At 44.4% G+C, this 26994-nt stretch overlaps 1 protein-coding gene across 17 annotated transcripts in view; it reads left to right on the top strand.

Moving 5' to 3' along the window:
• Window positions 1-26994, top strand: part of MYBPC1 (myosin binding protein C1) — a 323873-nt gene that overhangs the window by 38240 nt on the left and 258639 nt on the right. For 14 of the 17 annotated variants that reach the window (XM_078675170.1, XM_078675161.1, XM_078675152.1 and 11 more), the window contains exon 2: window positions 11908-11952. The exons of the other annotated variants lie outside the window; for them this stretch is intronic. In XM_078675170.1, coding sequence (XP_078531296.1) covers window positions 11908-11952 — 45 coding nt within the window. The remainder of the gene's footprint in view (window positions 1-11907; window positions 11953-26994) is intronic. 17 annotated transcript variants of the gene reach the window in all.

Genomic DNA, 26994 nt, shown 5'->3' with positions numbered 1-26994 from the left:
GATTTGACTCTTGCTGGAACACCCCATGCTGCAAAGATGTCGTCCAGTACTGGGATGACGGCTGTTGCTCTGGTGGACGCTATCATGTGTGCAAACGGGAATCTGGAATATTCATCCATGACAACCATGATGTACTGTCCTGATTGGAGTGGTCCAAAGAAGTCAACTGCTACCTGCTTCCACACCTCATCTGGCAGTTCAGACATTTGGAGAGGTGCTGGGGGTTCTTCACGGCTCACTAGTTGGCACGTCATACAGTTTTTTAGCGTTGTTTCCACCATGGAGTCGAGAGAGGGGAACCAAACTCGTTCTCTCAGAGTCTTCTTTGTGGCGTTCAGGCCCCTGTGGCCTTCATGTGCTAGGTTGATGATGCCTTGGCGCAGGCTGTGAGGAATCACGATCCTTCCCCCTCGCAAAAGAAGTCCATTGTCGCTGATGGATAATTCTTCATGAACACGATGAAATGCGGTGAGGTCGTGCAAAGGAGGATCTGAACCAGGTGCAGTGTTCAAGGCTTGCCGCCAGGAGTTGTTGCGAACGTGGGTCATGACTGTTTGAATCAGCGGATCAGAGGCGGATGCATTCTGGATGGACTCCACGGGGACTGCCGGTGGACACGCAGCGTCAATGACGAAGTGAATGTAGTCATCCGCCAGAGATTCAGGTTTCGTAACAATCGGCAAGGGATGCCGAGACATATAGTCCGCGGGGTTTTCAGCTTTGCCTGGTTTGTGGACAATCGTGTACACATAATCTTGAAGTCTCAGACCCCATCGTTCGATGCGAGGTGGCATCTTGGCGTTGGGATTGCCGAAGATTGTGAGCAGGGCTTGATGATCAGTAATGATGGTAAAATGTTTTCCATACACAAACAGGTGAAAGTGTTCGCACGCCCACACTACAGCTAGGCTTTCCTTCTCCGGCTGGGAATACGCCCCTTCCGTGTCCGTGAGGCTACGGCTCGCGTAGGCGACTATGTGTCGCTGGTCAGAGTGTTCACGATATTGGGCTAGAATGGCGCCTAAACCCACCGGACTGGCGTCGACAGTGATTTAAGTTCTTTTACTTGTATCAAAGTATGCCAGGTTGATGGCAGACCCAACGGCTTGCTTGATTTCTGTGAAGGCTTTGGAGCACGCTCGTGACCACTCAAAGGGTTGTCCTTGACGAGTCAGTTCTCGGAGTGGGTAGCTGATGGTGGCGTAGTCACGAATGTATCGTGAGCAGTAACTTGCCATCCCCAGGAATGAGCGAAGATCGCTGACGTCCTGTGGCGTTGGAGTGTCAGCTAGCGCGGCTACCTTGTCGGGGTCAGGCGTCATGCCTTCACTGGAGAAAGTATGTCCATAGAATTTGAGAGTGTTTTTGTGAAATTCGCACTTGTTCGCGTTTAGGGTCAGGTTGGCCTGCAGCAGTGCGTGGCACACTCTGTCCAGTGCGGTGTCATGTTCGACTTGATCTTTCCCAAAGACTAGCAAGTCGTCGCTGTAGTTGAAGGAATTTGGGATCCCTTGTATGACCTTCCTGATGGTTTCTTGGAAAATTTCAGCAGCAGATGAAATGCCGAAATTCAGGCGCTTGTATCGGAATAGGCCTTGGTGCGTGGTGAACGTCGTGATGTAACGTGACTGTTCATGGAGCTCCAGTTGGTGGTAACCTTTATTCAGGTCAAGTTTGGAGAATATCGTGGCTCCGTTCAGTTTTGTGATCATATCACTGATGTGTGGCCCTGGGTGGCGCTCGCGTTCGATGGCAGTGTTGGGCGCTCTCATGTCCACACATAGCCGGACTTTGTTGTCCTGTCCTTTCTTCGGGACCACCACCACCGGTGATACCCATGGGGTGGGTCCAGACGTGCGTTCTATTATGTCAGATTGTAGCAGGTCTTGTAGTTCATCATCAACGGCTTGTTGCAGGTGGAACGGCACTTTTCTGTGATGCTGGGCAACGGGTGTGATGTTCTCATTGATGTGAAGCTTTACTTTGAAGTGAGTCAGTTTGCCCAGTCCTTTGAACAGTTTCGGGAACTTTGCCACAATGTCAGGGGCATCTTCCGCCATGTACAGCAGTTCCACCAGCTTCAGTCGTTCTGCCGTTGGCAGACTGAGCAAACAGTCCGCGAAGTCGGGCCCTTCCACGACGTGAACATATGCTGGAATTTTTCTGTTCTTGAAGGTCAGTGTGGTATGGAATCGGCCAAGGCAAGGCAAAGGTTTTCGACACATCCACGTGAAGATGCGAACTGCCGCTGGCTCTAATTTGGGTCGATTCTTCATTTTCTGGTACTCCAGTGCACATATATAATGCAACGAGGCACCCGAGTCCAGGACAAATTTCGCTGGATGCTCTGCTATCAGGATGTCTAGCTTCGGGTATCGTTTGAGTCTGTCCGGGTCGGCCACCATGCATATATATTCGTCACTGTCCTGCATCGTTGTAGATGAGGCAAACACCCTGCAGACGTATTCATCACTGTCTTGTGACACCGTGGTGAGTGCCGATGAGCTGTTGGATGAAGAACGGTGAGTCTGACGTGATCTCGTTGAGTGATGACAAGAGCGAGGCGTGCTTGTGGATCGGCTGTGTCGTTGGTGGGAGTATGTCGAGCGGGTGCTGGAGCCTGAGGAGTCTGATGAGTGACTTCCTTTTCTTGTCACGGCTCGGGCATGGTGCCGAGTGCTAGCTCGTGGAGTGGGTGACCTTCGGGTAGATTGTCTGGCTTGGCAGGCTATTTCAAAATGATTGTCCTTACCGCACCGGTGACATCGTTGACCAATGGCCGGGCATTGCCCTGAGTGGGGGTAATCTTGGCCACATCGGTAGCAGGCTGGTGCCGGCTTAGTATGTTTTGTTTGTCGTGAATCACGTGAGTCTCGCCGGGGTGACGATCTCCTGGGGCTGCGGTGATGCTTGCTTGTTCTGTGTGCACTTGATCTTGGGCGGATACTTGTGCGCGATTGTAATCGAAAGGCTTGCTCTTTGTGGTCTTTGTCTTTGTGTTCAGGCTTGTGTGTTTCCATCCTCTTTGCGTGGTCTTCTGCCTGGTCGTTAATCCTTGTAAGTTCTTCAATTTGTTCTAGGGTGTAGGGTTTCTTGAGAAGGCGTCTGCGTAGTGATTCTGAACGGCATCCATCTATGATGCGGAGCCGTAGCGCGTCTTCCGTCTTGACATTTTCGAAATCACAGTGGCGCGTCATCCTCTTGATGCGTGTGATGAAGTCGCCCATGCACTCCCCCTTTTCTTGGGACGCTAAATTGAACACATAGCGCTCGTAATCAACATTGCGTTTGTGGAGGAATCGCCGATCAAGAGCCATCTTTACTTCATCATACGTGGCCGTGGCGATATTGGGCATTTCTTTGATTATTTGTGCTATTTCTTGGCCAGCAAGATTCCGCAGCGCAACCAGTTTGCGCTTGGAGTCCTGTACGAGGGACCCCTCCATGTAATCTTCAAAGTCCTCACTCCAGGTTTTCCAGGCAGGTCCCATGGTGTTTCCAGGCGTCAGCACCAGTGGTTGCGGTTGTCGCATGAATGGTGCTCCTATGGACGCAACTTGAGGCACCGTCGTCATGTTGGTTTGCGAGGGTGCGCCTCCAGTTGAGGACGTGCTTTGAGCATCAGTGTCCGACATGGTTAGCCTGTGGTCTGTTACAGTAGCTTGTAATCCCTTTGCTGAGTGAGGGTAGTCTTTGCTTGTTTCTGCTCTCTTTGTGGCACCTTGTATGAATTATAGTCTTCTTTGTTGTTAGTGGCAGTCTTTGAGCTGGTTATAGTTCTTATTAGGCCTGAGCGTGAGGTGAAAAAGGCGAAGTTTCTACTTATTTTCGCATTTATTGTCCTTGCCTGACTCTAAGATGACCGCCGTAATGGACGCGTGGGTTTACTGGGGGCTGGCGCCTGACTTAAAGATGGCCGCCATTGTTCTCCGGCCCCGGCAGCCTCTCACACGTGTGCAGGCCGCGCTTGCACTTCTGGAGCGGCCGCAGACGCTGCGGGACTCACCCTCGTGGTCCTCCTGCCTCGCGGTGATGGAGCGCTCGCGCTCACCTTGCTTCCGCTCTGCAGGCTCTTCGCGTCCCTTGGCGGGGGTGGAGCATTCGCGCCTGCTTCTGATGCTCTGCTGGGCTCGCTCTTGCCTCCGGTTACTCTGCTGGGCTCCTCGCTTCTCCTGCGGTGGGTCGCCGTCGCGCGAGCACTTTCTTGTGTGCTCTCCTTCACTCCGCTCTATTGGTGAGCCAGGATGGCGCTGTCGGCGTCGGTCCGTTTCGCGCCTTTTCTCGTGGCGCTTCTGGAGCTGCCGGCTGGTCGCTTGGGGCCGTTTCTTGGCTGGGCTGCGCGACGCTGTGTGTGGGGATCGACTTATCCCACCCTCGTCGCCATTGTCGCGCCTATGCCCGCCCAAATGAGACACAGCACACAGAGCTCGGCTAAGGGTAACTTGCTTTATTCCCTGCCAGGAAGCTACTGGCTTACAGGCTACTCGCTCCTCCTTATCCTGTCTTGTCCACTTCCTGTTCCTTGCTGCCTGACCTGTCTGGAAGGTCAGGCATAACGACATGACAAGGTAGCACTTACGAACCTCGCAAGGCAGCTGGCCGGCCCAAGCCTGACCCCTTTAATAATTGTTATGAAGGCAAAAAATCTTTAACTATCTTTCCTATGGTCAGGAGATCATTCTTGGGAAAGATAACAGCCAAGTGAATAAAATAACAACAAGAATATTTAAGCAAGTGCTGAGCTTACCAAAAACCTCATCCCTTGGCCAGATACAACTTGAGTTCAGTCTCCAAGATCACTGAACGGTTGTGGCCGGAGCTAAATTCAAGCTGTGCAACAAGCTACGCATATCTCGAGAAGGAAGCTTGGAGGCTATGCTGTAGCAGGAAATATCAACCAGTCAGCTGGGACCACCATACCAATGCTATCTAAAAGATTCTTTCCACCTCCTGGAAGCGGAAGAAATTTGGAGCTCCAATCCAGCCCATTAGACCCTCAAAACGTATGTAAAAAAAATGTCCGTTCCTGGTCCTTCCACTCGGACAAAGCACAATTGGCACAACACAGGCATGCCCGGACAGTTATATCAGGGTTTAAGCCAGGGACTGCAGCATCATACTTGTCGTGCAGTAATATAGTGTTTTGGAAAAAAACAATTCTGGCCCTCAGAATGGGAGAATGGCCTTTTCTGTACCATTTACCAAGCGGGCGCAGCACAAATGACAATACAATGTGCAGGGAGTGAGGGGATAAGCAGTAAGTAATCAATAGAGCACGTTGTGTGTCTCTGCCCTGCATTTCTTAATGACTGAAAGACTCTGCTATTGGGTGAGTGAAAAAAACTTGGTGTCCGCTCCTGTCGACAAGCTATTCTTACATCCATGAACCCAGACAACTCAATGCTTAATATCAGGTTCACCAAGTTTGTTAAAAAAGTGGCATAAAGGCTGACTCGCTGTGAGAACCAGTGAGCTAATAACGGTCTACCTGCACTGGGCTGCTCTAATCCCATTGAGACGCTAATTTGCTCATTTTACTGCACCCCGATAGCGGCCGAGTCTAGCATCGCGACACCACTTTTTTTATGGCTCTGTGTCCCATGCGACTTTAGAGTGTTTTATCTTCCTTTGCTGGGGTTTAGACATTTACGCATAGAATTGCACCGTTAGTGGAACTGTTAGTAGGTTTTCAGTAATGATTAGTGTTTTACCCCTTCTTTTTAGTAACATGCTAAAAAAACAAATGAATTAATATAGTTTTTTAACTTTGGATAAATTAAATGGGCCTTGCCCAAATGCAGTCCAAACTCAAGTAGCATGAATTTAGAGAGATTACAACATTTTTAATGGGTACTGATTAGGTCTGAACCAATTTTTATTGTTAAATATCATAACCCACCATCACTTGCTATTTATACGTGATGCCATTAATGGACTAAGGGCTGTATTTTTTCTGATATACGTTTTATCGTTGTACGTCCATTATTGTAAGGATTTTTATTAATCAAACAATAAAGTTATTCACTGTAATGAGAAGTGGGGAGAATAAAGCGTGCAGAAATATTATTATGACTTTAAAGTAAAACGTAAACACGGTCACACAGGTGACAGCAAATTATAACTAAGTCCACCAAATGACAGAAGTGACTGCAAATCTAATTTCCCCTTTGTATTATGTTTGTTTGAAAGCTTAGTGAAATTTGCAATTTCAGTGGCATGTAAGTAAAGTATGCTTTTTAAGAGAAGAGTAATTGTAGGAACAAAAAATAAAAAACACAAATATTATCAATTGCTGTCCATTTTCTATTAACTTCTGTTTTCAACAACATATTGTACAGTGTAATCACAGTGATGACAATGTAGGACATTGCTATATTGGGAAAATGTTGGAGGAGGATATTTAGTGCAGTTTAAATTTACGCAAGTCTATGAATGTATAATTTGGTGTAGTCCTGAAGAAGGTGAAGTAAACCACTACAACCACCGAAACACAGTGTCAACCTGCCTAGAGACACCGCTGGGATAACAATGTGCAAATCATTGATGGGGAAGACCTCAGATTGTGCACATTGATAGAGTAAGACGGCCTGGAAGAAAGTTAAAGATGATTCTGGTAATATGTCTATGAAATATTTAACCTATCCATGAAATTCTGTCCTCCAAATATTCTAATTCGATTTTATAACGAAAATACTGGTTTTGATACATTTTTATATTAACAATTTGTATTTAATAAATGACAATTAAATATATAGTTTATGTGTGAGTGTATGTATACATACCTTATCAGTTACATACTGTGATCTATGCCCCAGACTCCCACCCCCCTTGTTAACAGTGTGATACTCATTCCTCGAACTTGCACTTAAGGTCTGACCTTAACCAGGACACCGTTTATCTTGTCAGTTACATATTGTGATCGATGTTAATTTATCACTCCCTAATGCTAATTACTCCTAAGCTTCTCTCTGTCTCTTTTAACCTATCTCTTTGAAAGTATTGACTCTGCCACTTTCTTTTATTTTATTGTATTGATTTGTATTCTAAGCTTCTCTCTGTCACATTTTATCTTTTCTCTATGATTTTAATCACTCTGCCACTTTATTTTATTTTCGTTTTTGAATGTAGGACTCTTTTTCCGGTTGGAATATCTCTAATGCTCTATGTTCAATCCTTGGAATCTTACACACTTTGAACTACCTCACTTTACCTCTACCTTGTACTACCTCACTTTACCTTCCTGTTTATATATATACCCTAATTTGTTATTCTTTTATTTAATCTCTGAATCCTACTTTTAAACAAACTTATATTAGCACCACAAGTCAGCCTTCTTCCCCTATTGCCCCCGAATTTCCACTATTGCTAATCACTCCTAAGCTTCTCTCTGTCACCCCTAATCTTTCTCTTAGATTCCAATCACTCTGCCACTTTATTTTATTTATTTTGAATTGTGTGACTACTATATCATGTTTGAAATCTACTGTGAACGGCTCTGATTATTATTCACTAATTACCTTGTGTGCTTTTTAGAAATCTACCTCAGTTAGCTTTTATGCGGTCTTAAACGGCGGTCTAACAGCTCTAATTATTTACTCAGTAACGCTCTGTGTGCACACCTAGGAATCCTCATCATTTAACCCTTCTGAGGTCTTAATCATACTTTTAATCTTCAAATCACTCTTGCAGTATTATTGTTTTACGAAACGGTATATGCTTACTGAAATGTAAAATTTTGAATTTTGTATGCTATATCTTTTTGACTTTTTACATCTTCCACTCCTCTCTTCCACTGTCTTCTATCCTTATAATCCCCTTCAATCCTACTCTCTGTCTTCCTCTTCCCTACACCCTTTTTCAATCTCTTTATCCCCAACCTTTCACTCCGCCATCCCCCCAAACGTAATCCCTGTCTACTGCCCTCCCACCTCTCCCATCTTCCCTCCTCTCTTACAGCCTCTCAATCCCACCAAGATTTTTGCTTGACCCTCACCCTCACGTTTTCTAGTCCCTATCTCTTTTGTTCTGTGATCTTTTAAAACTACGTTCTTTCACCTGCACTGTTTTTAAAAATCGATCTTACCTGAACTCAGTAGCGCCTGCCTAACGCGCCGAGCAGCCCTCCTGACTTCCCCTGATACAGCGGACCCTAGCGCTGACACAGGGAAAACACCCAAACCGCCATCGCGGCTCGAAGGCGTAGCCACGCCCATTACAAAGCCACGCCCACCCCCCACGCCACAAAATGTGTCGGCCATACCAGCGCAGCGGACGAGCGCTGCGGGAGCGCCGTTTGCGCGCCAAAGGCGCACCTAAGACAAGCCCGCCTGCGCCCGTCCGCGCACGGCCGGGCCCAGGGCCAGAACCCCTACCGGACCAAGCTTCCCATAAGGTAAGCTATTCGCGCCGGGACCTCCTCAGTCTCAGACCCACTATTGACACCGCATGCAACTATGTTCATGATCTTGAAGGACCATTTACCAGCTGCACACGCTGCCGCCCAGCTCAGCTCAAACTTCCCAGCCGACCCACCATGCCCTCAGCTCTTAAATTGGCCACCTTGAACTGTCGCTCACTCCCTAGGCATGCACTGCTAATTAATCATCTAATAGAAGACCACGAGCTCGACATTCTGTTCCTCTCGGAAACGTGGCTTACTGATCATTGGGATTCAGACGTTGTTCTAGCTATCCCCCGGGCTTCCTTATTCAGTCCCAACCTCGTCCATCTGGTAGAGGAGGAGGCTTGGCCATCATCCACCGGGACTATCTCTCCTGTAGAACCAACGACGCGCATATCCTGGATTCCGAAAGCCTTCATTTCACCATCCAGTTAGCACCAACTAACTCACTGTCAGGCCTCCTAGTTTATCGCCCCCCTGGCCATTTGGGCCCTTTCTCCAGCGCTCTCCTGGATGTTATAGCTGCTCAGGCCCACTCCACTACCAACTTCTTGATACTAGGGGACCTTAACATTCATTTCGACGACCCCCTAGACACAGGGGCAGCTGACTTGATTGCTGAACTGGCGGCCTACGGTCTCCACCTCTCAAATTCCGGAGCCACACACACTAAAGGTCATTTGCTTGACCCGGTGTTCACCAACATCCCTACCCTTCAAGCCAAAGAGTCCCTCCCCCTCCCATGGACGGACCACTTCATGGTCCCTCTCCGCCTACCAGGAGCCTTCAAGAAACTCCACAAACCCACCACCTATACCAGGGACAGGGCATGGTCCAGACTCTCCACAGAGGATTGGACCAGAACCCTGAACTCTGCTACCCCTACCTCCTCGGAAGACCCGGTCACCGCAGACAGTAAATTCAGGGAGTGGATCGCCACGTCATTGGACTCCATCCTCCCTATAAAAACCCGTGAGGATAAAAACGGGAAACTAGGATCTGCCCCATGGTACACCCCGGAACTCCGGACTCTCCGCAAAAACTGCAAAAAATCAGAGCGGCTATGGAGGAAAGACTGGCAGCACACCAGCAAGGAAGCCTATCAGAGGTCGGTGAGAATCTATAAATCAACCCTGAAACTCACTAAAGCCTCTCACTATGATACGAGAATAAAAAACTCCACCAACTCGGCAAGGGAATCCTTTCTCATTGCCAAAGAGCTATTGAAAATACCAGCTCCACCCTCCTCCAACTCACCGCCGGCAGACAGAAGTAACGAACTGGCTACCTACTTTAACGCTAAAATCGCCCGCATTCTAGTTTCCCTTCCCCCTCCCTGTCTGCCGAACCACATGGACAATGAGGCATCCACCAACCGCACAGGAAGCAGCTTGCTTCCTCAGCTGACTGCTTTTAGGGCAGTAACACGGAACGAGGTTGACACAACCATGGCCAAAATGAAAAGCGGTTCCCCTTTGGATCCCGCCCCCATCAGATTCCTTAAAACAGTAGCCCCTGTCATCGTGCCTACGATTACGGAGCTTATAAACATCTCGCTCTCTCAAGGCTTGGTCCCCCCCAGCTGGAAGAGTGCAGTAGTTAAGGCACTCCTAAAAAAAACCCAGCTGGACCCGGCCGACATGGCGAACTACCGGCCAATTTCACTCCTCCCTTGCATCAGCAAAATGGCCGAGAAACTGGTCAATGGGCAACTGTCACAGTTTCTAGAAGCAAATAACCTCTTACGGCAGTCCCAAACTGGGTTTCGCCCGGGCCATGGCACAGACACCGCCCTTCTCGCCGTCATCGAGGAGGCAAGGTGCATTCTGGATTCAGGAGGGTCAGTGGCAGTGATCCTCCTGGATCTCAGCGCAGCCTTCGACACAGTTAACCATCGTGTCTTACTCCATCGGCTGGCTGCGGCAGGGATCGCAGGTTCGGCGCTCACGTGGATAGAATCCTTCCTCTCAGGGCACTCGTTCCAGGTATGGGACGGCAACTTCCACTCTGCCACCCTCCCCGTCACAAGCGGAGTCCCCCAGGGGTCATCACTAAGCCCCACTCTATTTAATGCTTACATGGCCCCTCTCGAAGACGTGGTCACCCCCTTCGGGATCAAAATAGTGAGCTACGCGGACGACACGCAACTGGTCGTCTCACTCTCCCAACTGGACAACTATCCAGACAATTTGCCGAACTGCCTCAAGGAAATTCACAACTGGATGTGCGAGTCATCGCTCAAACTAAACGGGTCAAAGACTGAAGTCATGCTTCTGGGCAAGCAATGGACCACCATCCCCCCATCGGTCTGGCCAGACGTGTTCGGGGAAATTCCCACCCCGAAACAAGAAATTAAGACCTTAGGAGTCTGGCTAGAACCCGAGCTGTCGATGAAAACCCAAGCATCCAAAACAGCAGGTACCTGCTTTGGTCTCATGCGCTCTATCCGCAGGATCCTCCCAATACTTCCGCCCCTATCCAGGAAACTCCTGGTCCAAGGTCTGATCCTTGCACGGCTGGACTACAGCAACATGGTATATCTGGGAGCTCCAGAAGCTACCATGGCTAAACTCCAGCGCACGCAGAACGCAGCCGCCCGGTTACTTATGAACCTCCCTTCCAGAGTATCAGCCAAACCAGCAATTAAGGCCCTCCACTGGCTTCCAATACGTCAAAGAGTCGAATTCAAGGCCCTGTGCACTGCACACAAACTGTTTAATGGTCTTGGCCCTGCTATTCTGAGAGACCTGGTTACCCCTTACATGGCCCCCAGGTCCCTTCGCTCGGATAATGAGCGTCTGGCCAACGTCCCCAGATACAGGAAGACTCGTACCGGCGGCCGACGCTTTTCTGTTAAAGCATCTTCCGGGTGGAATTCACTTCCCCGCCCCCTGCGGCTGGAACCCAGTCATCTGATTTTCAGGAAAAAACTGAAAACGCTGCTATTCCCAAAATAAAGTCCCCTCCTTTTCTCCTCTGGTCTCCACAAATGTTATAGCGCGGGGATGCCTCCGGGTCACCAGGCGCTCTACAAATCGCTAAAATAAAATAAAAATAAAAAATATAAAGAGAGATGTGTGCTTTGTGTATTAAAATGAAAACACACAGCAAGTCACTTTTAATTTTTTATTGTTTGCTTCTGCAATCACTTGGCCTTCAAAAGAGAACTTTGCTGATAAAAAACTGCAAATGCTCATTACTATCAAGCTTTCAATTGTGCATCAGACGAAGCAGAGTTTATCTATGTGTTGACACACCAGTAGCTTACACAAATAAAAATCACAATGGCTGAACAGTTAGAAATGCATAATATTGAATATAAAATCTCTCTTTTGTGTAGTAGACATAATCTACTGTTGAAGCCTGTTTTGTTGAGCACATTTTATTCTTTAATATTTGAATTAATGGCACTGTGCCAGTGATAAATATTGATTATTTAAGAAAGAGATTTTTTAGTAAACATAAACCGCTGCAAGACGTAATATATACTCCTGTGTTTTTCGCAGGTGGCAACACTGCCGTTGGCAGTCCAGCAGCAACGACAGGTGAAGGTAAGCGGAGATTCCTTCTGCTTGAGGAGCATGTCATTTAATGCAGATGTGTGTTGTATAAAAGGACAGAATGACATGTTTTACTGCTCATTTCACTTGCATTGTGATAACTGTTTTCAAACAAAGGCCTACAGTTTGGAGTAAACTACTAGCACAATTGTATACACACGAATTGGAGGCTGGAGAAATTTCCAAAGCATGGAATGCATCAACTCTCCAACCGCTCTATAAAACGTCCAAAGACTGAACTGAGGAACTATCAATTAATAGCACTCATGGATGCTGATGGAAAAATATTTGCAAAAGTTTTATAACAAAAACTAGAAGAATGGGCTGAGAGTAAAATGTTAATAAAATTTAACCAGCCTGGGTTTAGACATGCATGCTTGACACTTCATAATATAATAACACTTTATGGAATCAATTTAAAAAAACTGAGAATAATAAGGATAATAACCTTTTTATCTGCTTCATAGACTACTTGATTGATTTTGATAGAAGTGACAGAAACAGGCTCTGGAAAATGTATTGACCTGAGGGATTGACAACAGCTTGCTATATTTTTTATTAGATTTACATAAAGGAAATTGGGTACAAGTGAAATTAACATAACATCTTAGTCTAACTTCCTACATTCTAACTGATTATGGTCTGAAACATGGATGTACATTAGCTGCCCTACTATTCTCCTTGCATATAGCTGACCTACCAAACTATCATAATTCCTGGCCAGGTTTTCAACCGAAATTGGAACAGCAAAAAACAAACTGTTATTTAGACTATGCTGATTACCTTACTATTATTTCCAAAATGCATGAAGGTCTTCAATATCTACTCAATTGCCTTGATCAATACAATAAGAGTAACGGTGTCACAGTAAATCTCACCAAAACCAAAATCATAAACTGTATTGGAACTCTCAAACGTTTCAAATGAACGACAAACAACTAAAATATTGAACACCTGGATTCTTACCCATATCTAGCAGTTATTTTCCATAGATGTCTAAAGTGAGATAAACACCTACAGAACATAGAAAACAAATGCATTGAAATCACAAAACGCATTAAAACGATTTCATAATATTTATGGAGGAAGAGCCGTGGGCCAAACAATTATTGTCATCCATACCAAACTGAACTCGATCCTATTTTATGGCTCTTGATTCTGGAACCAAAAAATGGTGGCACGTCTGGACTCAATTTTATTTTAAAACATCAGTTGATTCGATTCGATTCAATATACTTTATTCAGTTTGTTGAGACAACCATAAAAGCAATTCCAGAATTAAAAATTTACTTTTAAAATCAATGACACACTATAATGACTTGTTCCATGATCATGAACGACAAAGATGATAGCGTGTTTTGAAGCTAAATAACGCAGCATAATAGCATATTCTAGAATCATTTAAGAACAAATGCAATTCATAACGGCATTACACGTTCTCACATTATATCTATTTATTGATCTATCAACAGGGACAATACCTGTCCTCGCATGAATTGTATTTAAAATAAACGATGCAACATAAAAGCATATTCCGGGGCCATTCGGTGAAAGAAGCAAGTTCATAGCAGCATGATACGATCTCACATCAGTATTTTATAAAGAGTGGTTTCAGTTAAAAACATCTAAAATACGAGTAAAAATTACAAAGGAGCATGAAATGCACTGTGCTTTGTTTGGAAAGCTTGTCACAAGGGCAGGGTGCATGTTTTCATAAATGGAAAAGAAACTAGATGATGGACTATGCCTAATCTAAATCTAGTTAATACATAGCGATGTGAAGATTTTGGGCCAGATGTATGAAGCTCAATTGGGTTCGCAAACGCCGAAGTTTGCGAACTCATTTGAGCAAAATGGTATGTAGGAGGCAAATTTCAGTGCAAAATAAGGAATCACAAATATGCGATTCCTTATTTTGCGATTGCATATAAGGAATCGCAAAATTTGCGATTCCTTAAATGCAATGTATGATGCAAAAAAAATTGCTAATTGTCCCTAAGGAATCGCAAATTACCACCAACTTCAAGTTGGTGGTAATTTGCGAATTTCTTGAAAAATGCCAATTTTTGCATTTTTCAAATTGCCATGTGATGCACATACATGCCCTTAGGGCATGTATGTGCACCACATGTGCACCCATGCTTATTTCAGGGGTGCAACAGGGTGTCCTTTGGACACCCTTGCACCCTTGAAATTATTCTCAATTTGGGATTAGCAAATTGCGAATCGCAAATTGAGAATAATTTCACATTCATTCCTATGGGCCTCCTGGCCCATAGAAATGAATTGGAAATTATTCCTTAATTGCGATTAGAAATTTGCTAATCGCAATTAAGGAATTTTAAGAAATCGCTAACAAATAGCGAATTTCTACATACATACCATTTTGCAAGTCTCAAATAGCGATTCCTTAAAAATCGCTATTTGAGAATCGCTAAAGTGTATCTTGATACATCTGGCCCTTAGTCATGTATTTCACTCAAGAAGATCAACACCACATTTTTGCATCAGCTGAAAATGTTTACTTCCTTAAATGCTTTCACTCTTGAATCACATCTATGACTGCATTACAGAAAAGAAGGCACCCTTAATAAACTAATTTTCTCTGAAATTAAAACTAATGATCAACTTACTAGAAATCAAATTGAGAAAAGAATTGATTCAATCATTGATAAACAGTATCTTTCTTCATTAACTTCTTTATGAGATCTCAACAAATGGAGTCGCAAGCAATTATTCTGTAAAACAACAAAGGACACATTATTTAGTAATGATTTGGCATTTTCTAACGCTTTCAAAAATGCATGCTTAGCTTAGGGTTCACACAACCTCTACATACGGTCATCTCTGGATTCTTATCTAAAGGTAGGCATGAAAAAAAAAATATTTGAGATTCGTACTGCTTTACATTCTAACCCTATAATCCCTGCAAACTGGCAAATTAAACTGTCGAACACATCATTTGTATTTGCCACACATTGGGGCCGATTAGGATGGCGGACGGATCGCCACCGCCATGCAGGCGGTGGCGATCCATCCGCCATCCGTGCACGTCCGCTCTCAATTCCCCCCCCCGCCATATTACAATGGCGAGGGGGACCGCGGCGGTCAGAAACACCGTCCGCCGCTTTTCCCGACCGTGGCAGAAAAGCTCTATCAGACACCGCCAGCCAAATTAGGATGGGCTGTGGGGTATGCCTTTTCGTGGCGGCAATGTCCCCACGGCAAGGCATACGGTCTTTGCTTTGGGGGCCTGTTGCGGGCCCCCAGGGCGAAGGGGGTGTGGGGGGTGCACATGGGGGTACCTATGTTACCCCCTTCGTTTCCAAGTACAACATGGCAGGCACCGTGCGGTGCCTGTCATGTTGTGTTTGGAAACGCACAGCATGCCTTTTTAACATTGCGGCGGACGGTGCTTTAAGCACCGTCCGCCGCAATGTTAAAAATGCAGGATGCACCCGCAACTGTGGCAGGTGCATCCTAATTGGGGGCACGGTTCCTCCGCACTTGTGGCGGACGGTACCTGCCCCAGACAGGATGGCGGACGGACTTTGTCCGTCCGCCATCCTAATCGACACCATTATTCGAAACTGGTAAGAAATATCTTTGACCATTTTTTTAAAGCAGCTAGCATAGAAAATGTTAGAGAAGCTGTTATATTATGATTCATAGAACAATAAAATTGCTTTATTACATGATTAATTAAATATATAAAATCACCCGCAATTATCTTTCTGTGTCATGAGCGTAAATGTCTGTTTTTATATTCATTGTCTATTTTAAGGCTACTAGAAAATGGGTTTAATAATGTAGCTATCTCATTCTAGTTTTAAGAAACAATTGAATAGAGAAATTGTACGAAATGTGGGATTCTATACATTATTATCATTATTAATTAATATTATGAGATAGCCCTTTGTTTTTAAGTTCTGCGATATAACTGATTATGAAATTATTTTATCTACTAGTTGTGGTTTTAGTTTTTATTTCTTTGGATGAGAGTTTATTGTGAATGGTTTATACAAACCTCAACAATACAAAATTGACCTATCTATATGTAGTATAATCTATGCTTTCTAGTGTTTATAAAAAATGTTGCTTTTATTGCTGTGAAGGATACATGTGCATTTCATTTAATCGAAGAATACCACAGGACAAATCAGCGTGTGCAATGGATGCATGGTAAACTGAACTAAGCAGTCTTGCTGAGCATATCACAATCGGTTTAACTCAGTCACTTCTCGAAAACTTATTGATGTTTACTCTCTCTCACATTCCTGAAACCCTGCATGAAAAACTAAACTTGACTAACTGATCCCTTTCAGCTTACTACCTCCCCTTTCTTTCTTCAGAGTAACCCTCTTCTTACGTTCCATCCTCTGCATGCTTTCTATTTTTGAGTATCGCCTCTTCTCAGTCTCAGCCTGTCTCTCCCTAACCTCTCTAATGTAATTCTGCAATTGGCTGATACCTCATTTCATAGATCACAACCGCTCCTTAAACCCTTTCCCTGCAACCTAACATTACCTAGTCTCCACGGTCTATCTTTCTCAACAATCAATGATCTGAAACAGCATAGCCCCCATTAAAGAGCACACCTAACTTGTATTAATATAACCTGTCACTAAATAACGAGTAAATGCATGCAATGTTTTTTTCTTAAGAGCAAATGACTAAATGCCATAACCAACATTTAACCATTGGATATACTACTAACCTTGGGTTCCGGAGTAGCGTACTACTCGCTGTAAAGGACTTCAATGCCCTGCTTGGGTAGGAAGTGCTATATAAATACAATTACAATTCACAATTGGCATGCCGAGTTGGCCTAACCTGTAGTGGGGCTCTTACCTCTTGGCTGTTGCTGTTTTAAAGGAAGTCGGCCATTTTTACTTCTCATGGTCCACTAGAGGCTTCAAGCTTGGGAAATTGCGCTGTAGTCACCTGATGAGTTAGATGAAGAGTCAGATGAAGTCTCCTTATTTAAGGAGGACCACAGCCCAGATGTGCTAGAATGCAGTATGGTTAAATAAAAAAAACTAACCTGATTGCCTTGTTTTATTGTAATACTCTGTTGCCTGCCAATTCATTTTAATGTGTTTTGAATGCCTTTTTGTGGGAGCTAGTTTTTGCAGTTTTTTTGGTTCAGTGCAATTCTATAGTTTTCACCCCTGGTTTTATTATTTGTACTGTTTTTTCGTACTGTGGCTGAATTAAAACCTTGCTTTGAGGGTAATTTCTGTTGTGTGGTAGGGGGAGTGTTGGGCTTAGCACTGGAGAATCTTTTTCCTTGTGACCCGGGCCGGCTCTAGGGGAGTGCGAACGGTGCCACTGCACCGGGTGCTGGCTTCCTGGGGGTGCTGTGTTTGCAAGTTTATTATGTTTTTAAAGCACCTGCTGCTGCGTTCCTTTCCTCCGGCAATTACCAGTCCTCACAAAAATGTCAAGTTAACTCTTGTGATTAATGTTCTTCCTGTAGAGTGATTGGAATTTTGTATAGTTGGTGTTTTGATTTATGTGAAGGTAGTGCAGAGGGTTAATATGCCTGCTTCAAAGAACGTGCACCATGTAGAATACAGAGTGCATTTATTGTAAATAGATCATCAGGTTACTGCTTTTAAAAGAGACATAATTGTGTTACTTGCAATTTATAACTTAAAGTCCTAATCTAGAACAGTGAGGTATTAACTTTCATCATAGAACTGCATAAACACTGCAAAGTATACATTAGAGCATAGATTAATGTTGAAAAAGGGTTAATTTGGGTAGAAATTGATTCTTATTATTAAAGAAAACTCCCAACTATGCTGTTTCTTTTTTTTTCGGACTCTGAGTTTGTGCTTCTCCACACCAAGCACTCCTAAACTATACGGCCTACCAATATGGATGACATGTGACTCCTACACTTTTAGTCCTTTGGCTTATGTAACATTTCCTATAAGCTGATTTACAAATGTATGTTTGATTGTCTCTTTGTCATGTGTGTGTGATGCAAAGTGCTATGACATCCTTTACTGGCGTGAGTGGCACTATACAACTATTTCAATGCATCTGAGAGTGAGTGGTTATAAATGTAAATCCAGTACACGTATAGCGCACGAATCACCAATATCTCGGCGCTGGGGGCCGTGGGGAAGATTAAGCGAGCTATTGCCCAGAGTCGCATGGTGCTGGGCAGACCCCTGCCGCCGGAGCCGGGGATCGAACCGTGATCCCCGGCGTCCAGCGTCAGTCGCCCTGGCCGTGGCGCCACACCTCTCCCCAAGTTATGGAGACTTGGTCACTGTTAAAGGGTGCTAGTGAGAGAATCGGTGGTTGAGGTGGTCATTGGAGGTGCGCCCACTAACATTGTTGCACCTTGCACCACAAGTGCTAAAGCCGGCCCGGCTTTTGACTGTTGCTGTATAGAGCCTTCAGAGTGGAGGCAGCCATTTTTACTCCTCATGGTGGACTAGAGGTGCCATTTTGGGGAATTTTGGACTCTAGTCATCCAAGGAGTCAGAGGAGGAGTCAGATGAACTTTCCTCATTTAAGGAGGACCACTGCACAGAAACACCAATGGTGCACCCTCTGCAAGCCTATCTGCATCTGTCTGTGTCCGATCCGCAGCCAGCACTAGCCATGCTGCCTGTGGGAGTTCAGCCAGGCTACATCAGCTTATGTACTCAGTGAAGGAATTATTGCCCCTGGGGTCTCTAACATGGTGGCCTGGTAAGCTGAAAGTGGGCAAAGGCTTTGGTGAGGTTGCTACTTTCGACTTCCATGCGGGGTTGCCTCTTGAGAAATGTGCAGCACAGGACTTCGGTGGTAAGGTTAGGTATCATAACATATTGCCTCGGTCTGCATAGATCTCAGCTGTTAATCAACGTCCGTTCGCTATGCAGACATATGCTTGGTATTTTAGATCTATTAAGTAATTCTGAGCCAGGTCTTCTTTTTATGATAGAACCCTGGCACAATGATTCAGCTGTTCCTGATATTGTGATGTGTGATGACGATCCCTGAAGGCGGCTCTCTGGCACACTAGGATAGAGCTCATAGGACGGTGAGGCTGTGGCAATTGCCAATAGGTGGCAGTTGAACTATTCTACCTTCCCGCTACCCGAGTTTCTAGGTGTTGAGAGTTTGTGTTCCTGTCTTCCAGTTTCTATGCCGTCCTACTTAGCAGGTATCTTGATCTATTGCCCTTCAGGCTATGTTAGTGAGTTTGTAAATTCTCTTTACTCTGTGCTAGCCCACCTCACTTTGCAATATGCTAATTTTACTCTTTTTGGAGACTTGAACCTACAGATAGATAGTCCAACAGATAAATCAGCTACTGGTAGACAAACAGCCAGTCTCAACTTGTGCCAGGTTGAAACTTTCCACACTCATTGAGCAGGTTAGACCTTTGATCTAACCTTTTCTAATTCTCAGATTTTAGTTATTACACCCCAGGAGGTGATCTGATCTAAGCATTTTCTCAACCCGTTTGGGAGGAGGCTTGAAGAAAACGTCCAGCAGGCAAGACATGGGTGCAGGATGGCACACCGAGCATGCAAAAAAATAAGAGTGAATAATTTGTCTGAGTTCTTGGCAAAGACTGTTCCTGTCCTTACTGGTGAGATTGATTTGGATGTTGGCATTGTTAATAGGTGGATCTGAGCCGCCTCAGAGACCCTAGCCCCATGTCAGTAGAAGAAGGAGCGTTGGCACAGTGTATCCACCCCTGGTTCTCTCTCACCCTCACCTTGGAAAGGGGTTCTTTTAAGAAACTAGAGAGAGAGTGGTGTGGGGACTATTCACAGGGTAGTAGGGCCAGATACAAAGAAGCTTTGATGTCCTATCATGCTACAATTATAATAGCACAAGCAACTTAAAAAATGTATCTTACTTTGAATCCAAAATTAGCATTGCTTCCAATGACCCTAGAGAAATCTTTCAGACAGACACGTCTTTCCTGTCTCCTAAGGCTTGTGGTAGGACTATTTCCCACTCCCAGGGTCGGTGTAATGGGCTTGTGTATTTCTTTGAGGATATTCAAAGGAGTCTGCTTGTTCCTGAGGCAGAGTTTCCAGCTGAGAGGTTTACCAGTAAGCATATCAACTTCTCTCAGTTTAGAACCATCTCTCTTGAGGAGTTTAAAACATCAATTCGGGATTGTAAATCTAGTTCCCCTCTGATCCCTGCTGTACTTTTGTTCAGGCCCTGGCAGTTGAGTGATTAATCCATTGATATATAAGGTCTTTCGCTGTCTACCTGCAGGTTGCCTGCTCTTTGAAAGCTGGCTAAAGTAATTTCCCTATTAAAAACACTTTCTTTAAATTCTAGGTTTTTCCCCAACTTTTGTCCTACCTCACTACTTCCTGCGCTCTCAAAGGTGCTTGAACAAATGGCCAATATGCAACTTAGTAATTTATTGGAGCAGCACAAGCTGCTTCCCAATCAGTCTGGGTTGGGTCCTCAGCACAGTACAGAGACAGCGTTACTAGAAGTATCAGATTATATTAAGCTGTCCTTGGATCAAGACAAGAATGCCCTTTTGATTTTACTTGATCGTTCAGCAGCATTCAGTAGTGTCCCACCCACATGCGTCCTCCTACAATGCCTTGCTAGTATGGGGGCTAGAAACATAGTGTGCTATTGATTAATTTATTCCTAGATTCCAGGGGTCAGTCGGTCTGGTTGGCACCCTTCTCTTCAGCTGTCAAATCTCTCAAACAGGGGTGCCTCAGGGCTCTTCTTTGAGCCCTACCTTATTCAATGTATATATGGTTCCTTTTCCCTTTTTGGTGGAATACTTTGGGATCAAATAAAGTTTCGATACTGATGACACACAGCTGCACCTCTCTTTTGAGAGTGACTTCACATCTACAGAGAAGCCTTTCAACACCTGCAAGCATGCTGTTTTAACTAGATGCACAGGAGTCAGCTTAAATGCAATTTGGATAAGAGAGACATTTTTCTATTTGGGTTCCATCAAGCCAACTGGTGGGAGGCGGACTGGCCTACATCTTTACCGGCTCCCAAAACTCTATCTTTAGGGTCAAAAATCTTGGAGGTAAATTTGACAGCCAGCTCTCCTTTCAACCGCGGGTTTTGGCTGTTGTGGGATCCTGTTTAGGGTTGCTTCACAACCTTAAGAAATGTCTGTTCTTATTGCCTCTTCATTCGAGGAAGACAGTGAGTTACACCTTGATTACTTCCAAGCTTGAATATCCCAATGCCCTCTATTTAGGGCTGTTGGAAGTCTTGCATGATTGACTCCAAGTGGTCCAGAATTCTGCAGCTCTCCTCTTTTTGAGACGTGTATGACTTACCCTTATTACCTCTCATCTAAGATCTCTGCATTGGCTGCTCAAGAAGCAGATTCTTTTAAAATATTTAGCATTTGTCCATCAGTCACATTTCCTTTCATGTCCTCGGTATCTGTCGGACAGTTTCTTGTCCTATTGTCCATCAAGAGCATTGTGCTTGGTAAAGGCCACATTGGTAATAGTGCCGCGAGTCATGCGCATGAGGAAGGGATATTGCTCCTTTTATTTCTTGGTGGCTAAGACCTGGATTCAGCATCCCCTTGAACTTGAGCTCTGGATCTTTGTTCCACAGCCGCCTTAAAACTTGTTTTTTCTCGTCTTGTCAATCTTGTGCTTATGTTCTTTTCTTTTTGGTTCCACTTCAGTTCTCAGTGCCTGGACACTCCTAGGAGTAGTTGTGCACATTATAAAACCCACACTTTCATTCGGTCATTGTCAAATGTGTAATCGTGGTCGCCCATGTCAACAGAGGAATGTTGGGGAACTTTTAAACTTCTAAGTTACGCCAGACAGATTTCTACCCATGAGTTTTTAAAAACTTGAATCCTGACTCTTACAGTATAATCACATTTAGTTTGTGCAGTTAAATATCCACATATAAGGGATGCTGCTCCTGTGTGAATATTCAAAACTGTCAGGTGACCCCCATAACACCTGTGACACGTTCAACTCATCCTGAATTTTAATCCAACATCATATTTCATTCTGTGACTTGCACGGGCACAAAAACTCGAGAAGGCAAAGCACATTTGGCTAAATACCCAGGTTTATCTGAATCTATCACGTTACATTTTGCGGCCCAGCAACTTCGAACATTTTAGTTATACTGTTTTGGGATGAGGAAAGTGTTGCACCTTCCTTTCCCCACTCTCCCATGCACATTGTGACATAAAACCGTCGATAGTACATATCTGTCCTCCTTTTATTGAAACATGGGATCTTAAGCATGTGTGCTACTATATATACTAACCTATGAACAATGAGTCTTGTGGATTAGCCGCTCTGTCTATTATTGATTTTCTAAAGTGCAAAAAAATGTTGAAGTTCAAAGCATGCTTATAAACACTGCATCTGTATACCAAGTCATCAACTATTGTGTGAGGTTTTTAGCAACTCTTTTTGGCTCGCTTCTGATTGAACTTCATGTTCTCTAGCCTGAAGGGTTATACACCTACAATGGCCTAGACCACCCATCTGGAGAAAGACCCTATTCAAATAAACTAGCAGTTTAGGAGATAGAAACGTTGACCCATTTACTATTGAAGTGCCATAATCTACCAGAAATATGTGTTCTCATATCCTGATAACAGTGTTACTATGACAACAAACTGCCTACATTAATAGGAGTGTGAGACAAATGGGCACTTCATCTTCATTTCCCCGATCTGTAACACATTATTGTTCATGTAATATTACCTGAATGTATTACATTGGTTATTTGTTTGTATTGAATATACATTTGGCTTGATAGACGTGCACATTTGATTGTTCATGGAATTCTTTTTTAGAGAACTACCATCAGGTTCCTATAACATGTTTTTTTATAGTTGTTGCCTTTCCATGCACCTAAATGAATCCGTTGTTGGTTACTGGTGAATTGCTTGCCCAACTTCAGTACCTAGGCCACATTGTTTGGACCACTTTCCTAAGGAAAACATGACATAATCCCTCTCATTTCAATGATGATTAGTGGCATTTTGGTTGCTGGGGGTGGAAAGAAATCTGTTTTGATCAGTGGTCATCTGTTTACACATATTAGGTGTGTTTCCCTCACTATTGGGTTTTGCTTGTGTTTATAGGTTTAAACCTATAACGGCAAAGCCTCAGTATTTTCCAGCCTATAGTGAATACAACTAATTGAAGAAAAAAAACTAGCTTGACACTAAAAAGATAGTTTAGTCTGTTAAAGTGCTCACTGCTAAAATCTGTGTGTAGCATGATGGCCAGATGTTTGTATTCTGGCACAGCTAATTCTCTGAAGGCCGACTCAGAATGCAGAGGCTTCTGCTACTTTGGTGCTTGCTGAAAGTCCCCTTCCTGGAATGTCATTCAGTCGAACATGATACTTTTACCACAGCACATCACAGAAAAAAAGCACTTGTTTCTTTAAGCACCTTGCTTTGGTAAATCTTCCACACAGGGGCCATCTCTCATGTAACAGAGTTTTGTCAGCTGGTGGTGTGCTTGTTAAGAACCTTGATAAGCGTAGCTCAAATCCACCTGAGCGACTTACCTCACTCATCTATCTTTCTCATATAATAAGCCAGCCAGGCAGTGGAGAAGAATTAGAAAGATATCTATTACGACATAATATTCATCTGCAGATGGACCCTGTCAGGTCTACACCCCAGGGAGTGCATCGAGAGGACTGACTCATCCTATCATGACAAGTACATTATAACATAACATGGCAGGGTAAAGACACGCCCAGCCTGGAAAATTACAGAACTAGCGAAATGGTGAACAATGAACTCATACATGAGGCATCTGCACCTGTGAAGGCAACATTTATCTCCCCTCAAGGTCACAGAGCCGAAGCTCTGCTTCTCCAGGGCATGGAAACATTTCTGCAAAACTAACTCCAGGCAAGAAATGCTGAACCAAGGATTTTTCTGCTCATAAGGGAGGGGGAAAACTGTACCATGAGACATTGGAGCTGCAGAGCAAATGTCAGCATCAGAAGTCTGTCTGCCATAGACAAGTCCCTCTCTCCTATGAGAGAAGTTGAAGCTTGCATATTACAAAAATAGCTCAGTGGGTTGCAGCACATACATAATAAGCTGTAACTGCATATTGGTTAGACACATCATGCTAACTCATAAGCGTAATATATACAGTGGGCGGGGCATCGAAAACTGAAACCTATCAACCTTCTCTGCGGACCTACTATGTGAACAAAACAAAACGTTATGAATTACCTGCTGGTCCCTTTAACCAATCATGACGTCATGTGTTTTGCCGTACAAGCCTATTAGAAGTCCCCCATTGCCTATTAGGAGACCCTTATATTGTGCATTTACTCATTGCTCATTGTGGCGTCACACCTTAAACGTAATTAGTTTCCAATTGTTGATCAGCTCACACGCATTGTGAGTTTATTTATTGTGTATCAATCTGTACTACATGTATCACATATTCTGTATCATGTATTCATTTGAGTATTCGATGCTGAGAAAAGCAGGCTGGCTTTACCATTGAACATGTATGCACATTCCCATATTTTTTCGCATCTTAGATCATTAATCATTAGTGAGTAAGCTTTAAAAATAACTGTGGGTTTCTTCTGTATGCGCACCTAAGGAAAAATTAACTCTCAGAAATAAATTAAATGCCTCTTAGTCAGTCTCTGGCAGGTTTGTAGTTGATATAGCGTGAAGAGCAGGCTGGGCATCGTGGACTGTCACTGCAGTAGCGCGAAGATCCTGTTGGGCTGGGCATAGTTTACGGCCTTTGCTGGAGACTCACGTTAGTGGTCACCACAGGCTGTTGATGCTCTAGAGTTAAGTGCAGAGCTCCTGCTGGTGGTCATTTTAGCATGAAGTGTCGGGTTCATCGAAACTTAATGTTGCTGGTCAGTAAGATCTTGGCGCAAACAGGCCCACTCATGCTCTTGAGAGCCGAAAACTTCAGGATTTCTCCTTTTCTTCAAGGAGGTGCTCAACCAATACTATACCAAGGCTCCAGGACCTGGAAGGCACCTCGTGGGGATCAGGAACTCACTCCAGCAGAGACTAGCGGGACTCAGGCAGGTCCAGTTGCAGGTCCTAGCAAGTCTAATTGCAGCAAGTCAGATGGGCAGTTGCAGAGAGGCCTCTGGAGTGTGTGTTCCTGTAACTCAGAAGAGGCGATCAGTCAGCTGACCATTGCAGTTATTTCAGCCAGTGATGAAGGGTGCAGGTCCAGGCTTCCCACTCAGCGAGCAAGGCAAACCTCAAGCAGCAGAGCAGCAGAATGTCCTTCCCATGTAGTATCAATTGGTCCAGAAGTGTACTGAGGATTGGGTGTAGGGGTCCTAGTTTTATACCTGGTGCCCTCTCTGAAGTGGGAGAAGCTTCTGGAGTTTTCCCCCTACAGAGGTGTCTGGAATTTCCTGCCTCCCTGCCCTGGTCCCAGTCTGTCTGGAGATACAGAAGGCTAGTGTGAAGTCCTTTGTGTGTGGGCAGGGCCAGTGCCTTTAAAGTGCAAGTGTAGTAGGTTCCAACCCCCATTCATCCAGCCAGAGATTGCTCATCCTGTCAACATCCAGACCCTCTATTCTGATGCTGCCTGGGAGGCGTACACAAAGGCCAACTGCAAAGTGCACATGGTCATGTATCTCAAAAACAGACTGTAGGCATCAAATGGTTAGGACAGGAAAATGCCAACTTTCTGAAAGTGGCAATTTCAAAATTTTGATTTAAAATCCGACTTTACCATTAAAGAGAGTTTGAAATTACAATTCCTCAGATAGCAAGCATGATTTTTCTACCTGCTCCATATCAAATATTATCACTTATTAAATAGAACAAAGTAAACCTATGTTATCCTATGGGAGAGATAGGTCTTGCAATAGTGAAAAATGAATTTTAGAGTTTTTCACTACCAGGACATGTACAACTTAAAAGTACATGTCCAACATTTCAAATTCAATACACCCTGCCCTATGGGCTGTTTAGTGCCTACCTCAGGGGTGTCATAGGTAAAAAAGGGAGTTTTAGGACTAGTAAAAGGTTTATTTTTCCTGGTCGAAATTGCAGTTTAAAACTGCATACACAGGCTGCAATGGTAGGCTTGGGACAGATTTTAAAAGACTTTTTAAGTGGGTGGCACAATCAGTGCTGCAAATTCATTAGTGAAGAACGAAGAGCATCACAAACTAGCCTTGGAGTTGAATTTTCGCTTGGCGAATTTCTAATGTGAATCACTGTTGTTTCGGATGCGGTCCCGTAAATAATGCTTACGCAAGCCTGGAATTTAGTTCCCTGTTAATGGCATAACTGTGGCAATCCTTGGAACTACGGTTCCCAGAGCCCCACGATCAAGTAGAGGCACTTAAGTTAACTTGGATTCTTGACGTGAGCATTGATTGCGTCACCAATGATTTTTGATGGTTGCTCTCATATTTTGGCTTCTGTCCTAATGATGACCTAATAAATTGAAATGGTCAATGCTGCTTTAAGCTAAAGACTGACAACATAAGAAATGACCTCATCATGGATGTAAGCCGATTCCCCAACCACACCAGGATGTCTAACACTCAACCTAAAAACAAGGCATCTTGGCTGTACTTCGATACCTACTCGGAAGAAGCAATACACAAACTGCTCTGCACCTTGAAGCCCTCTAATCACCTCACAGACCCTCTACCTGCTAATGCTGTAAAAGACTTCATCCCCTTGCTCCTCCCTCTCTGGACCAAAATCATCAACTGCTCCCTGCAACAAGGCCTCATTCCAGACTCCCTCAAGGTGGGGCAAGTCACGCCTATACTCAAGAAACCTACAGCTGATCCGTCTGACCTAAACAATTACCGGCCCATCACCAATATCCCCACCCTGGCCAAACTGCTGGAGAAATGTGTCCAACTCCAACTAACAAAACACATTGACCAATTTGACCTCCTCAACTCTCATCAATCAGGCTTCCGAGCGAAACATAGCACGGAAACAGCTATGACACACATAATTGATGACGCCCTCCAAATTCTTGATCGCAATGAGTCCTGCCTCCTCATCCTTCTTGACCTCTCGTCAGCATT

The sequence above is a fragment of the Lissotriton helveticus genome, chromosome 1_1 (genome assembly GCF_964261635.1).
Source record: "Lissotriton helveticus chromosome 1_1, aLisHel1.1, whole genome shotgun sequence".
Lineage (NCBI taxonomy): Eukaryota > Metazoa > Chordata > Amphibia > Caudata > Salamandridae > Lissotriton > Lissotriton helveticus.
The sequence above is the reverse complement of the archived record's forward strand: the minus strand, read 5'-3'. Positions and strand labels throughout refer to the sequence as shown.